The sequence below is a fragment of the Cydia pomonella genome, chromosome 23 (assembly GCF_033807575.1).
Source record: "Cydia pomonella isolate Wapato2018A chromosome 23, ilCydPomo1, whole genome shotgun sequence".
NCBI classification, from domain to species: domain Eukaryota; kingdom Metazoa; phylum Arthropoda; class Insecta; order Lepidoptera; family Tortricidae; genus Cydia; species Cydia pomonella.
Window position 1 is genome coordinate 12,817,057 of NC_084725.1, and position 13,400 is coordinate 12,830,456.

The 13,400-nt window shown below is 39.8% G+C and overlaps 1 protein-coding gene across 3 annotated transcripts in view; it reads right to left on the reverse strand.

Moving 5' to 3' along the window:
• Positions 1-40: 40 nt before the first annotated feature.
• LOC133530602 (fibrillin-1-like) overlaps positions 41-13,400 on the reverse strand; it is a 41,041-nt gene continuing 27,681 nt past the window's right edge. Inside the window, exons 15-29 of one of the 3 annotated variants that reach the window (XM_061868578.1) lie at positions 11,883-12,036; positions 11,136-11,395; positions 10,788-11,096; positions 10,154-10,372; positions 9,970-10,071; positions 9,328-9,504; positions 8,745-8,885; positions 8,152-8,309; positions 7,340-7,435; positions 5,245-5,372; positions 4,472-4,611; positions 3,769-3,919; positions 3,225-3,345; positions 2,436-2,557; positions 41-1,071 (exon numbers count right to left, since the gene is read on the reverse strand). In XM_061868578.1, the coding sequence (XP_061724562.1) occupies positions 909-1,071; positions 2,436-2,557; positions 3,225-3,345; positions 3,769-3,919; positions 4,472-4,611; positions 5,245-5,372; positions 7,340-7,435; positions 8,152-8,309; positions 8,745-8,885; positions 9,328-9,504; positions 9,970-10,071; positions 10,154-10,372; positions 10,788-11,096; positions 11,136-11,395; positions 11,883-12,036 (2,441 nt within the window). In that variant the 3' untranslated portion in view covers positions 41-908. Of the gene's footprint in view, positions 1,072-2,435; positions 2,558-3,220; positions 3,346-3,768; positions 3,920-4,471; positions 4,612-5,244; positions 5,373-7,339; positions 7,436-8,151; positions 8,310-8,744; positions 8,886-9,327; positions 9,505-9,969; positions 10,072-10,153; positions 10,373-10,787; positions 11,396-11,882; positions 12,037-13,400 lie in introns of all 3 variants that reach the window. The other 2 variants (XM_061868577.1, XM_061868576.1) reach the window with 2 other exon arrangements.

Consider the following 13,400-nt stretch of genomic DNA (forward strand, 5'->3'; position numbering starts at 1 on the left):
AATATGGTTGCAACTGAGGTCGTGAAATAAAAAAAATGAATAATTGAAAAATATTTATTGTCCTCCCTATTGAATATAATAAAGTACTCGTATACTTTCACTTAAAAACATTGCTTAAAACTAAGTGAAACTGTTTAAGTATTTTTTTATACACAAGCAAAAATTCATTCTCACGGAGACAAAACAAAGATGTATTTTACGTACGTAAAATATGTACATTCCATAGAAAGAAATGATTTTTGAAGTGAAAACTCCTTTAGCAGCGCTGTGCACTTTTTGTGATGGGGATAAAATGTTAAACTCGCGACACGTCACGTGACCGACAGATTCGGCAGATTAAAATTTCGTAAGACGGACACGAGACCTGATCGAAAAACTGTTACAATGCCATTGAAGCCAGTAGACCGCCGGCGCGACTTGAATATTAACGTTGTGCATTTTTAATGTTAAATAATTGTAATAGTTATGTAGTGTTAAATTTTTAATGTAATATAAATTGTCATGTGTCATTTGTGTACGTTAGCGCAATAAATGAATATTGTATTTTACCACATAAATGATAGTACTTTTATACTGATAATTAAAACAATTCGTGCAAAATTATTCCCTAACCATTCCAAAATATCAAAAATGCACAACGTTAATATTCAAGTTTTCACTTCTGCCGGTACTCCCGGAGTGCAAACCGTTGTTTTTTTTTCACAAATCTGAATCAACATCTCACGATACTAGTATTCAATACTAGCCGAGCCCGACGGCTGCGTTTAGCTACTCCAATAGAAATATATTGATTTCGCAATCCGAATTCAAGGATTCGTTGTCCACAGCAAAGGCGCGTAAGTTTACCTCATACTAAAAAGTTTTTGGTCCAAATTTCTAAAGGGGTTAAATTAAAGTGACATCGTGGACTAGAACTCGTGCTCCGACACGAAGATGAATAGTTTTGCGACAGCAATGCCGCCGAAGATGTCGCCACTGTACAGTTCCATGGATAACTCCAGTTCGATGCTCTGCGGGCCCTGCAGCGGCCGGACGAGCGACACCATGCCCTGGTGCCCGGTTTTCGTTAAACTGTAATGAAACAAGTTGAATAAATTGAAAATATTCTTCGTGTTTGGGAAAATATTACTTTTTACCAGACAACGCAACACAAAAGTGAGCAACGCAAACACACATTAACGTAAACATACACGTACGTTTGTTCCTATTCATTTCTCATGATCTGAAAGTGGGTCGGTGTCCTAAAAAGCGAGCAGAAAATAATACGTTTCTTCTCTAGAGCACTGTACTTTTTACGATAATAAATTAAAATTTTGATTTTAAATGGATTTTTGTACAATTTCCTTTCTGATAATTAACTCCCCATTCCATTAACAACGATATTTATGACCTAAATTGTTAATTGAAAGTACCCTCAAAAAATACTACTGACGTTTATAGCTAGACTTAGTCGACTTTGAGGATTTAACAACTGGAGTCGTGTTTAAGAGCTTACCCATCTGTCGAAAGCCATGGCCAATCATATGTATTGTATGGACTGATGTTTATCTGACAAGACTATTTGTTACGTACAAATATCCAAACATTTGTCGTGCCGCTCGCTCACAAAAATCGGCAGACTGTTTTGTTCAGAAAATTATAGACAAGGCGTCTCCAATTGTTCAATCCTCTAGGTTAGTCGTGTTTTTTAAATGGACAGGTATTTTACTTTCCTCGTATTCGAAATGAAAAGTAGAGTGTTAACTCGGGTGAAAGGCACCATTTCAGTCTCGAACTAGCTATTGGCCTCAATAGAAATGGATGCCTTTCATCCCTTGGTTAACAATCTATTATTGTGGCGTACTAGAGATTAAACACGTGGGTTGAATTCAAAGAGTACTATAATAGGACAGCTGAATTCAATGTTTTAGACATAAACACACCCTATTGTCTGAAATCCAGTTACATCTGCGATTAAAACTTCGATGTGTCTTTCTTGTTCAAATTGTGTCTTTAAATGTCTAGTTTGTTGGTATAGTTTTATGCTAATACAAAAAAAAATCATTTATTCTGGTAAAAAACCCTGCTTTTACAATTTTTTTCTTGTGCCAAACTGCAAGACAGTTTGTTGGCAGAGGGAACTCCCTTAAATACAGATGGGTTAGCTTATTGCCTAGTTAATAAAATTCATCAGCAGATTGGCAATAGGGTATTTGACTGTATTAAAAATAAATTATTTTACACAATGCATGATATAAAACACCAGAAAATTAATAGGCAGACGTAGATAGCAGTTGTTTTTATACACAATTCTATAAATCGTATAGAACTAACAAAAGGTAACTTCACCGTGACGTAATTTGCTAGTATTTCATACAAATTCCAAAGCGTCAAATCGTTTTGACGATTCAAAAAAAGAAGCTGATTTGACCCGTAGTCAAATATCCTATACTTACAGAAAGGCGTTGATGTCAGCCTTGTCTTTGACAGTAGGCGGCGCGTTCACGTCCTTCAGTCGAAGCTCGAAGTTCTCTCTGACGTCTTTCCACGCGGGACCTTTCATGGTGAATAGGTCTACCTGTATTACAACCAAGTCGTTAGTGAACCATAGCGTTATACTTACGAAACTTTAGTTATTGTTGTAGGTATATTTAGAATTTTCTTACTTGAATATACCAAAATTCCCCCGATGTTTTAACATGTAGAGAAAAGGAGCTCTTAACACTGCAGTGCATTGGTAACATAAATTAAATTTGGATGTACCTTCTGGTCTCAAGGGACCGGGATCGAACCTTTGGTTACAATTATTGGGGTTTTCCATTTATCCAGGTCCCAATCAACCAGGTTTAATTGTAGTTGAAAGGTAAAATGTACAGATTCTCAAACCAGAAACAGGTTGTCAGGTTCATGTGGGTTCCAAACTTTAAGACATTTTTTTTGCAATCCGCAACAGGCTTCGTCATTTTCCCCCATTTTAATTATTATAATAAAGTCATTTGGTCAGGTCAGTCAAAGGACCGCCCCGAATCGCATCCCGCCCAAAGGTTCCCATTATACTAGCAGAGTTTCCACGATGTATAGCCAACGAAATCCCCTGCACCAGATGCGACCCGGACCGTGGATCGCAGGCCCTATCCCTAAAGCCGGCGATCAAGTTCATTAATATCTAAAAATTATAGTTAAAATGAAATTAAAGACCTCACATCATATATTACGAATTCTGTACCATTGAATTGGGGACTTGCCTTGTTATCAGGAATGTACAACTTGGACACGAAAGTGATAAAATTGAAGGAGTAGGTCGTAGGCTGGTGCGCACACTCCCAGTCTGTTGGCGCACAGACCTTCTCGATCTTTGTGCAGCGGCTGAGAACAAACAGAATATAAGACCAGATATAAGATAAAAGAGAAAAAATCACTACCTCGGCCAAATCATTTGCAGACGTTCCTGCTTAATACGAAGAGAGGACAAGCCGCCGGCGGCCGTATCGCAGATGTTAGCTCATTGAGCATACACTGCCGCTAGTTCCCCGTCATTATTTAAGTCGTTTCCAAGCAAAATGTCCCACTTTTTCGCTTGCCATAAGAACGCTTTGAAAGATTATTCGTATAAAAATACAAGCAAATCTCGTCGTTATGGTAAGCGACAAAGACCTTTTAACTAGACTTCGACTCATTTTTCTCTTACCGACCATTTCTGAGAAAATATGATCTAGAACCTGACCCGTAATTATGAACGTCGTTCATCGTGCTTATTTTAAATGAAAGACAGTTATTTATCTGACTTACTGTTTACTCTCGAGCTGGTACCCCCTCGGACACGTGATTCTCTCGCAACGGTACCCGCCGCGAGTGTTGAGGCAGACGTCGCTCACGCCGCCGTAGACTGTACCCGCGGTGCTGGCGCAAGGGGCTTCGCCTGTTTCGCACTCGTCGATATCTGGTAAGGAATATTATCATTTGGAAACAAGTTATTCGGAATCAAATCAGGATGGGAGGAGATTACCCTAGCTGCGAAAGGTCGGAGTCAGTGGAAGAAAATTATTCGAGCCCTACACCCCACCTAGGATGAAAAGAAGAAGAAGAAACGGACTGATCGAATATCGATGCTTGGTGTTAAGAGCATTTAAAGCTAAGATGCATAAGTTTTTGTTTTCGACTGGCTTGTTCCATACCACACTAATACAGCTCCCCTTATCATGGAAGGGGCTATATTCCATCCAGCACGTTCCTACTCGCTGTTACCAGTGTCCTCGCCTGCAACTCGAACCTGGGTTTATTTATGCTTTGAGGGATGCAATTTTGATGACGGATGAAGATGATGTAAAGGATTCTTAGTTTCTACTCATTTGTGCAAAAACGTATTCCTCGTCGCTGAATTTTTGATGATGACGGAGGAAGATGAAGGAACTTCGCATGACAAATTGAGATATTACAGATAAGTTACGGATGGTTTCAACGATCAGTTGATAGATGACAAAAATAGACTTACCAACGCAGCTTCTCTTGTCTTCAGAGAGTCTGTAACCCGCCGGACACGTACACCTATAGCTTCCAGGCTCGTTCACGCAGCGTCCAATGCAGAGGATTTTGGACTTGTATTCTGTGCATTCGTCGACATCGGAACACGTCCTGTTAATTAGGTTGATGGGTTAAATATTGACACATTATTAGGGTTGTTGTTTAATAAATAATATTGAACCAAGGTTGAACTTTAGTATTCTAAATATAAAAAGGTTGGGGTCCCCGTTCTGGTTCATACCTGGTCCAGAAAATGTCGCTGGAACTTTTGCACCGGGTACGTGTCGTCTCGGGGATTAACGTGAAGGCAAAGGTACTAGTATTAGTTTTTTGGACAAAGCTAAAGCAAACATTTTTGACGAAGCCTGTGGCAGATTATTACTGATGTAGATTGGACGAAGTTTGTTGCGTATACCGTTTAGTACCTACGCTTTTGACGAAACCTGCCCTGTGGATTTAGATGATGGTTTGTGTTTGAAATTTAGAGATTGTTTTATTCTAAAAAGGAATTTAATGGATCTATTATATTCGTGCTTTTATTGATTACTAGTCCAATTTACTGAGAAAGATCTTCGAAGGAAATTCTGACATTAAAAGGCCTATAGCATGCAAACACCTAAAGAAGTTGAAAGATGTAGAGTGACGCGGGATTTTAGAATGACAATAACAATATTAGGTACGGGTATGCTAAAAACAATCTGGAAGTAAAGCGGACTGAAAGAGTTAAGTGTTCTGTGAACCTACCTGTTGTCTTTGTTTAATCTGTACCCGCGATGACAGGAGCATTTATAGTCTCCCCATACATTGTTGCAGCGCTGTTCGCATAGAGAGCCTACTGGAGACTCTGAACATTCGTCTACGTCCACACAAACCTGAAAAATAATAAGATACTCGTAAGCATATAATTTAGATTAAGGTACTAACGTTGAAAATGAGTGCCTCATTTCGCCGTTAAACGCAAGTTTGGCGAACCTAACACAAGTTTAAAATGTACCATACTATTTGTGATAATAAATAAAAAAATAAAAAAAGTAGGCTCTGTGAATTTCGCACCAGTATAAATCCACTCACAATTTTTCACTTACTCATACATATTAAACATAATTTTACTCGAAATACTCGGCCTACAGAGTACTACGAAAAACCGGACAAGCGCGAGTCAGACTGTACATTTTTAGGGTTCCGTAGCCAAATGGCAAAAAACGGAACCCTTATAGATTCGTCATGTCCGTCTGTCTGTCCGATTATGCAGCCACTTTTTTCCGAAACTATAAGAGCTATACTGTTCAAACTTGGTAAGTAGATGTATTCTATGAACCGCATTAAGATTTTTACACAAAAATAGAAAAAAAAACAATAAATTTTAGGGGTTCCCCATACTTAGAACTGAAACTCAAAAAATCTTTTTTCATCAAACTCATACGTGTGGGGTATCTATGGATAGGTCCCCAAAAATGATATTGAGGTTTCTAATATCATTTTTTTTAAACTGAATAGTTTGCGTGAGAGACACTTCCAAAGTAGAAAAAAGCGGCCAAGTGCGAGTCGGACTCGCCCATGAAGGGTTCCGTACCATTTATGACGAATTAAAAAAACTACTTACTAGACCTGGTTCAAACCAATTTTCGGTGGAAGTTTGCATGGTAATGTATATCATATATATTTTTTTGATTTTTCATTCTGTTATTTTAGAAGTTACAGGGGGGGGGGGACACACATTTTTTCACTTTGGAAGTGTCTCTCGCGCAAACTATTCAGTTTAGAAAAAAATTATATTAGAAACCTCAATATCATTTTTTAAGACCTATAAATAGATACCCCACACGTATGGGTTTGATGAAAAAAGATTTTTTGTGTTTCAGTTTTAAGTATGGGGAACCCCCAAAATTTATTGTTTTTTTTTTCTATTTTTGTGTAAACATCATAATGCGGTTCATAGAATACATCTACTTACCAAGTTTGAACAGTATAGCTTTTATAGTTTCGGAAAAAAGTGGCTGTGACAGAATCGGACAGACAGACGGACATGACGAATCTATAAGGGTTCCGTTTTTTGCCATTTGGCTACGGAACCCTAAAAATGTGTCCCCCCCCCCTGTAACTTCTAAAATCACAGAATGAAAAATCTAAAAAAAATATATAATATACATTATCATGCAAACTTCCACCGAAAATTGGCGAGTCCGACTCGCACTTGGTCGCTTTTTATTCTCTCGGGAGTGTCGAAATCTACGTTGTTTGTGGCATAAACGAACGTATCTTTTTTACAAGCTTTTATTTAACTTGCCCTGTTAGTATGTATGGGACAAATCTTGTAAGTTAAACTTGATCCACTTCCCGGTTTCCGATGAAGCTGAAAACTTGCATACATATGTAAGTCGGGTGACAATGCAATATTATGGTACCATCAAGCTGATCTGATGATGTAGACAGGTAGCCATAGGAACTCTGTGATAAAACAAAGCAACCTAATTGTGTTTGGGGTATTTAAAATTGTCTCGATGAGTACTTATTAGTTACCTGTTGAAAAAAAGTACAGACAGCGATAAAAGCTTTTACCAAAACTGAAATTTTTGCCCGATACCCCGATAGACCCGAGTTCGTACCGAATGCCGAAAAATGTAAAATTCATTACCACCATCACCTTTCATAACAACACAACATCACCCCAGTGTCACATAATTCATTCATTAGAGATATAAAACATCCCACAGACCTTACGGATCCAGCCGCCCGTACACTTCGCGGGGACTGGACCCAAACTGTTGGGGACAAACAACCTTTTAAACGAATAATAAAAAAAAAATTTTTAGATGACAATCGTATTGAATAAGCTTACCTTGTCGTTAGCGGGTGCCGATCTGAACCCTGTGTGGCACTGACACTGGTAGGAGCCGACTGTATTCACGCAGTTGGCATTTTGAGAGCATATCGACTGAAACAAATATAAGATTAAGTACCACATGAAACCAGATCCCCTGGTAAATGATAGATCCTACGGCTGACGATTCAAGGGAAGAATTAAATGCCAGGAGTTTTGGTCAAAGAAAACACTCGTGGTTGAAAAACCTTTGTGACTAGTTCAGTTCTGGCACTCGTCGCTATGCAAACTTCGATAAAAGAGGAACTAAATGGAGGGTATGTCCTTAAACTATGTCCAAAGGAGAGGTATGGGCACTGTGAATGGCATCTTGCTTTGTGTGGTAGGGCGCAGCACAGTGGATATCATTTCAGATGTAGAGCAGAGCCCAACTGGGCAAGTACAGTCAAGTGTAAAAATATGGGTGTACACATCTTACTCAAAAATATGTCCCATAGCATCTTATTCCAGTGTAATAAGAACGTAGTACCATATTTATGAGACGATTCTTTCGATACATATTTTTGCACTTGACTATACCTCCACCTTACAGAAAACCACAGCCAAATAACACTAGACTAGACCCTACTCATAGTTTTCTGTTCCTTAGTGTTCAACAAGGGTGCGGTATGTTAGGGTCAGCAAAGCGCATATAACACCTCTGGAGTTGCAGGCGTCTATAGGCTACGGTGACTGCTTACCATCAGTCGGGCCGTATGTTAGATTTGCCACAGACGTAGTATAAAAAAAGATGAAGAAGAAGAAGGTAGACCACCAAATTGGTTACCTACCTGGTTACCAGCTAAATCACACTCGTCGACATCTGCACACTCGTGGTCACCAGCAAGTCTATGTCCTTTAGGACAACTGCACTGGTATCCGCCTGGCAGATTGGTACAGTACTGCATTGGTCCACACTTCGCTTCACCAGTTGCGCATTCGTTAACATCTAGAAATATTAAATATGTTTTTTTGTAAAATGACCGGCTGCCGTAGATTGAAACAGCGAGGGTTAAAAAGATCCACTTTGATAGGAACCGAGCGCGTTGGAAAGCCTGCATCGGAAACATTAACAAGTCCATTGACACGTCACGCCAAAGCAAGTGCTACTATCTTCCGTTCTCGTACGTTTTCTTGTGTGCCATCTTGTAGGCTACATTAGAAGCTTAAACTTACGGTTACACTTCGCGCCAAAAACCTAAAGTCTCCTGTGCTGCCCCCTACAGTTATGCACGCTCCCTATATAATTTAGACAGCATGTATGTGAACTGTAGAGGTCAGCACATAGAGTGAAGAGCCAATATCAAGTTAATAAGTTGGAATACTCGAACAAGATAAGCACACGGTCCTTATACGGCCTGGTAACATACGATCAAAGACTCACCTTCACAAATATTGTCCATTCCCAGGCGGTAGCCCCATTGGCACTCAACCTTCCTCCGGTTGCCCAAATCAGTGACTATGGGCTTGACGTACTTTGTACCCTTATTCGCTGGAGGTTCAATCTCGATTGGAGGTTGATATACTGAAAGTAATGATAATAATAGCTTATTTTGTATTGCCACAGCTAAAAGGAGCCAAGATAGACATTGAACAAGAAACAAGGCACTACAGAGGTGGAATTTGACTTAAGAACTGGATTTAGATTTAGAACTCATGGAATTCATTTGGGGGTAGTCTCAGTAATCTCTTATTTTAAACTCAGTCGAATCTGAAGTAACCTTGTCGAGGGAGTATCTTTCAAAAGACCACAGCCCTAAAACTGGTACTTTTACTGCTGTTGCCATGTCTTAGTGTTGTGTTCCTGATAGTGATGTGGTACTCCCGCGGTAAAGTCCGTTTTTGAAGTTTTAGGTTTTTTTTATCTTCTGAGTCTTTTACCCATGCAAGTTGCTAGCGTTATGTTGCTGATAATATAAAGAGTTCCTTGGTGAAAACGCACTTAATGAGGTGAGGACCACACTCACCTGGTTCATTCCCGTACCCATGCGGGAACCCATGCGCGATCCTGGCAGGTACGCATCGGTGGCGCGTCGCATCTAACACCCACTTGGGAGGACAGTCGCACCGGTAGCCGCCCTCAGTGTTCACGCAGATTTCCACGGCGGCGCAGTTGGCCTGGCCGTTCAGGCACTCGTTGACGTCTTAAAAAAAATATATATATTATCTGATCACATAGTTGAAAGATAGGGAAGGAAGAAATAAGACGTAGAATGAAGGGAGAGAGAAGAGCGAAGAAGGAAGAGTTGATCACTAAGACAAAACTGTAATACAACACGCCGATTTTTTCGTGTTAACGAACAACACAAACACATTGACAACTCGAGTACATGAGTGTTGGAAGTTCAAACTCAGAGTAGTATGAATGAAGTTCTTGGAACTTTTACATACCTACGAAATATCATGTACCAGACTACAGACTACGAATCATCGGGAGGAACTAATGACAATAAGGCCTAGTTTTCCCTCTAGTTTGGAAGCTCTGATGGCACTATTTCTGGGGTGTGGTGTCCAAGAGTACCTACTTAAACCTTAAAGACCTGAGATATCGCTAGGAAACTTCAAAATTTAGGGAGCTTCAAAATTTTGTGGTTTGCTAAGGAAGTTACCTTCGCACTGGTCCGTGGTAGGATTAAGATGGTAGCCCACATCACAGCGAATCCGAGGTCGGAATGGTCGTGGCAGCTTACGACGAGAGCCCCAATAATCATCTGCGAAATGAGTTCAATTTCTGAATAAAATTAACATTTTAAATTTTTCTTTTGTAAGCTTTCAGCTTTATCATTTTCTTACACTTTGGTGTAGTAGCTATAGTTGGAGCCATAGTTGTACTCTGAGTAGTAGCTGGCGTTGGTGGAGTAGTAACTGGTGTGGTGGGTATGGGCCCACACATGCCGGTGATCAGGTCTCTTCTGTAACCCTCGTTACAGTCACACACATAGGCCCCCATGGTGTTGCGGCAGGTCTCAAAGTTGGTGCAGATATGGCGGTTGGTGGCGCATTCGTCGATGTCTGGAATATAGGTAAATTAACATTAAGGATGATATTAACAGAAAAACTCATTGAAATCCTATAACTTAATAAGTTTTTGGCAATCATTTCATTTTTGGTAGGTACAAGCTTTTATAGTTGACTGTCCTTTTTTTCCACAGGTATCTTATACTCAAGACAATTCTAAAAACCCCAAACACAATTAGGTTGCGTTGTCTATCACAGAGTTCCCATGGCCACCTCCTGTCTCCATCATCAGTTAAATAAAAGCTTGTAAAATATCCAGTTTTATTTTTTAGGTTTTTTTGTGCATTTTCAGAACAAAAGGCTACCGAAAAATAGCACAATTTTACTTTACCAGAATTAAAATCACCATACGCAAACTAATTCGTTATTCACACCAATAAAAGTCTTGAAATATAGTGTTAAAACTTACCAAAACAAGCTCCAAAAGAATCCAACTCAAACCCAATCTGACACTGAATGGGCTTCGCATTGATCTTCGTCCACTCGCCTTCAGGCAAATTCTGTGTATCCACAAACACTGATCCATCCTGTCTCCTCTCCGCCGCTACTGTCGCCGTTTCCTCGTCTTTCTTATTAACAAATACTATTTTAGGGCTTGTTGCTGGTATCCTGACTTCTGGTGGTAGATAGACTGGTGGTTCAACTAGATCGGGTCTTGGTTCACTTGGTCTCTCTTCAGGTTTGAGTGTTTCTGGTTCTTGTGGTCTTTCTTCTTTAGGCTGTGGTTTCTCTGGTTCTTGTGGTCTTTCTTCTTTAGGCTGTGGTTTCTCTGGTTCTTGGCTGGTTTCGTAATAGGTAGATGTTGTGGGTAATGGTCCGAAGTTGAAGTCTCTGGTGTCTGGGTCTTTGTCTGTGAAGACAAAATTGTCTTCAGGGCGCTCTGATCTCGTATCTGGGGTTGTTGATGATGTTGTAGGTGAAGTAGGACTGGTTGGTATAGGTTCTGGTTTGGGGGTGGATGGCTCTGGTCTTGCACTGGTCGTTTCTGGTAGAGTTCCGTTGATTTCTTCTTCGTCACTGTAAACAAGTTTTTTTATTATCTTCAATGAAATAGATATGACCCACACAAACCACAGCACAGGCTTTTTTAAAGAATACCTTAATCTGAGTGACAAACTCAAAAATTACGCTACGTATTCAGACAATTCTAAATTTAGAGGAGGATTTACCTTATTTCCGCCGATAGAGAGTTCATTATATCTAGGCGATATTACTAACGACTATTATGGAATGTGGGTACACATTCTTCTTGACTGTATAAATATGTGGTAGTTTATATATTGTTATTATTTATTTATGTAGTTTATAAGTATGGTTTGGAGATAATGCCATTTGGCATTAAATAAGTCCGCCATTTGTACATTGTTGTATTTTTTGCAATAAAGTATAAATAAATAAATACATTCCATGGGGCGGTATGGATAGGTTGTGATTAGTTACAAATTATTCGTGAAATGACGTCAAATATTTATTAGAATTAATTAACACAATATTTGGTACTCACGAATCGTAATAATATTCATAATCCGGGTTCTGCGTAGTGGTGGTAGTGCTGGGTAAGACCCGGGAGCACCGGAAGGATCCAGGGATGTTCACACACTTGAAGTTGGGTCCGAGCCGCTTGCAGTCATCCTGGCCGAGTGCACACTCGTTTATATCTGGAAGGGCCATTCTCTTGAGAAAAAAATTCTAGTTCCATTATTGTATACGTAACAGTCTTTAACAGTAACATTTCAATCGACAGATCAATCAATTTTCTACATTTAATGCGTCAGTAAACCAGTCAATGAAAAATGTAAATGGATACTTACCCCCTTATTCATGAACGTGTACTAAAGTTACGATGCCGCTAATCATTGTTTGTCCCTTTCCATCATACCAATACGTCGGAAAAGGACAAACGATGAATAGCGGCATCGTAACTTTAGTACACGTTTATGAATAAGGGGGTTACTCTTTCCAGATTGTACAGTCGCCATCAGATATATCGGAGCGACCGAGGTGCTCAAAAACATCTGAACACGCACTCTAACGCCTTGACAATACAAGTGTGTTCACATATTTGTAAGCACCTTAGCCGCTGCAATATATTTGATGGCGACTGTACATAAATTTTGGTGGATTCAAAGATCGGGCAGCGTAATTATATATCTTACTTACGTCTTAGAAAATACTGCAACTAAATAATATTTACAGAGAAAATGTAAATTTTATCCGAGCGCATGAACTAAAAGAGGTTGCAAAACGGTTTGAAATTTCGTTCCTATTAGACATGCGTTCCTGCTGGTGTTCAACTTCCTTTTAGCGGGTCTCTTTTTCACAAATCAATCCGCTACCGCGCACCAAAAAAAGAATTGATTGTAATAGAGAGGTAGAGTCTATGAAAACAACGTGGCCCTTAGTTTGACATCCAAACTAGATGGCGCTGTATTGCGCCATATGTTTTACGGTTACTGAATTGGCAAACATCAACTTTTGAAAATCAGAGTTACCTCAAAATGTTTGGTGCTGTACAGCGCCATCTCGTTTACCTAATTCGAAGCACAAAATTGTCTTAGATTTAACGCATCTTACTTTATCAATGTACCTGCCCGCACTCTGGATACACAGCTGTGTGATTGTAGACATTCTTAAGACAGTTAGGTCTGCTACTTATTGGACATCTTTCAGTTGAATGTTACCTACGTTACTCCCACTTAGATACAAACCCACAGGGATACAAAGTGCAGTCATGGTTATACGTGGGTTTCCAGTCTGCATGCCCTGTCGGTAGTTTCTCGTTTACAACCAGCTTGCCGGTCATTTCTTTAACCTTTTGACCACCAAAGACGTCATATGACGCGCGCGGCTACAGCCCAATATCAACCTTCATGCGTACCGACAAGGTTCACGATTACGCGCCGCGTGAGATAGGAGTGGCGTTCAAAACGTTAAGAGCAATTCCTAGCTGAGCAACTTTTCAAATCTCGAATTTTTGAAGCTATGTTTCTGTCGCGCTGCGGTGGGCGGGAGCGGAAGCTAT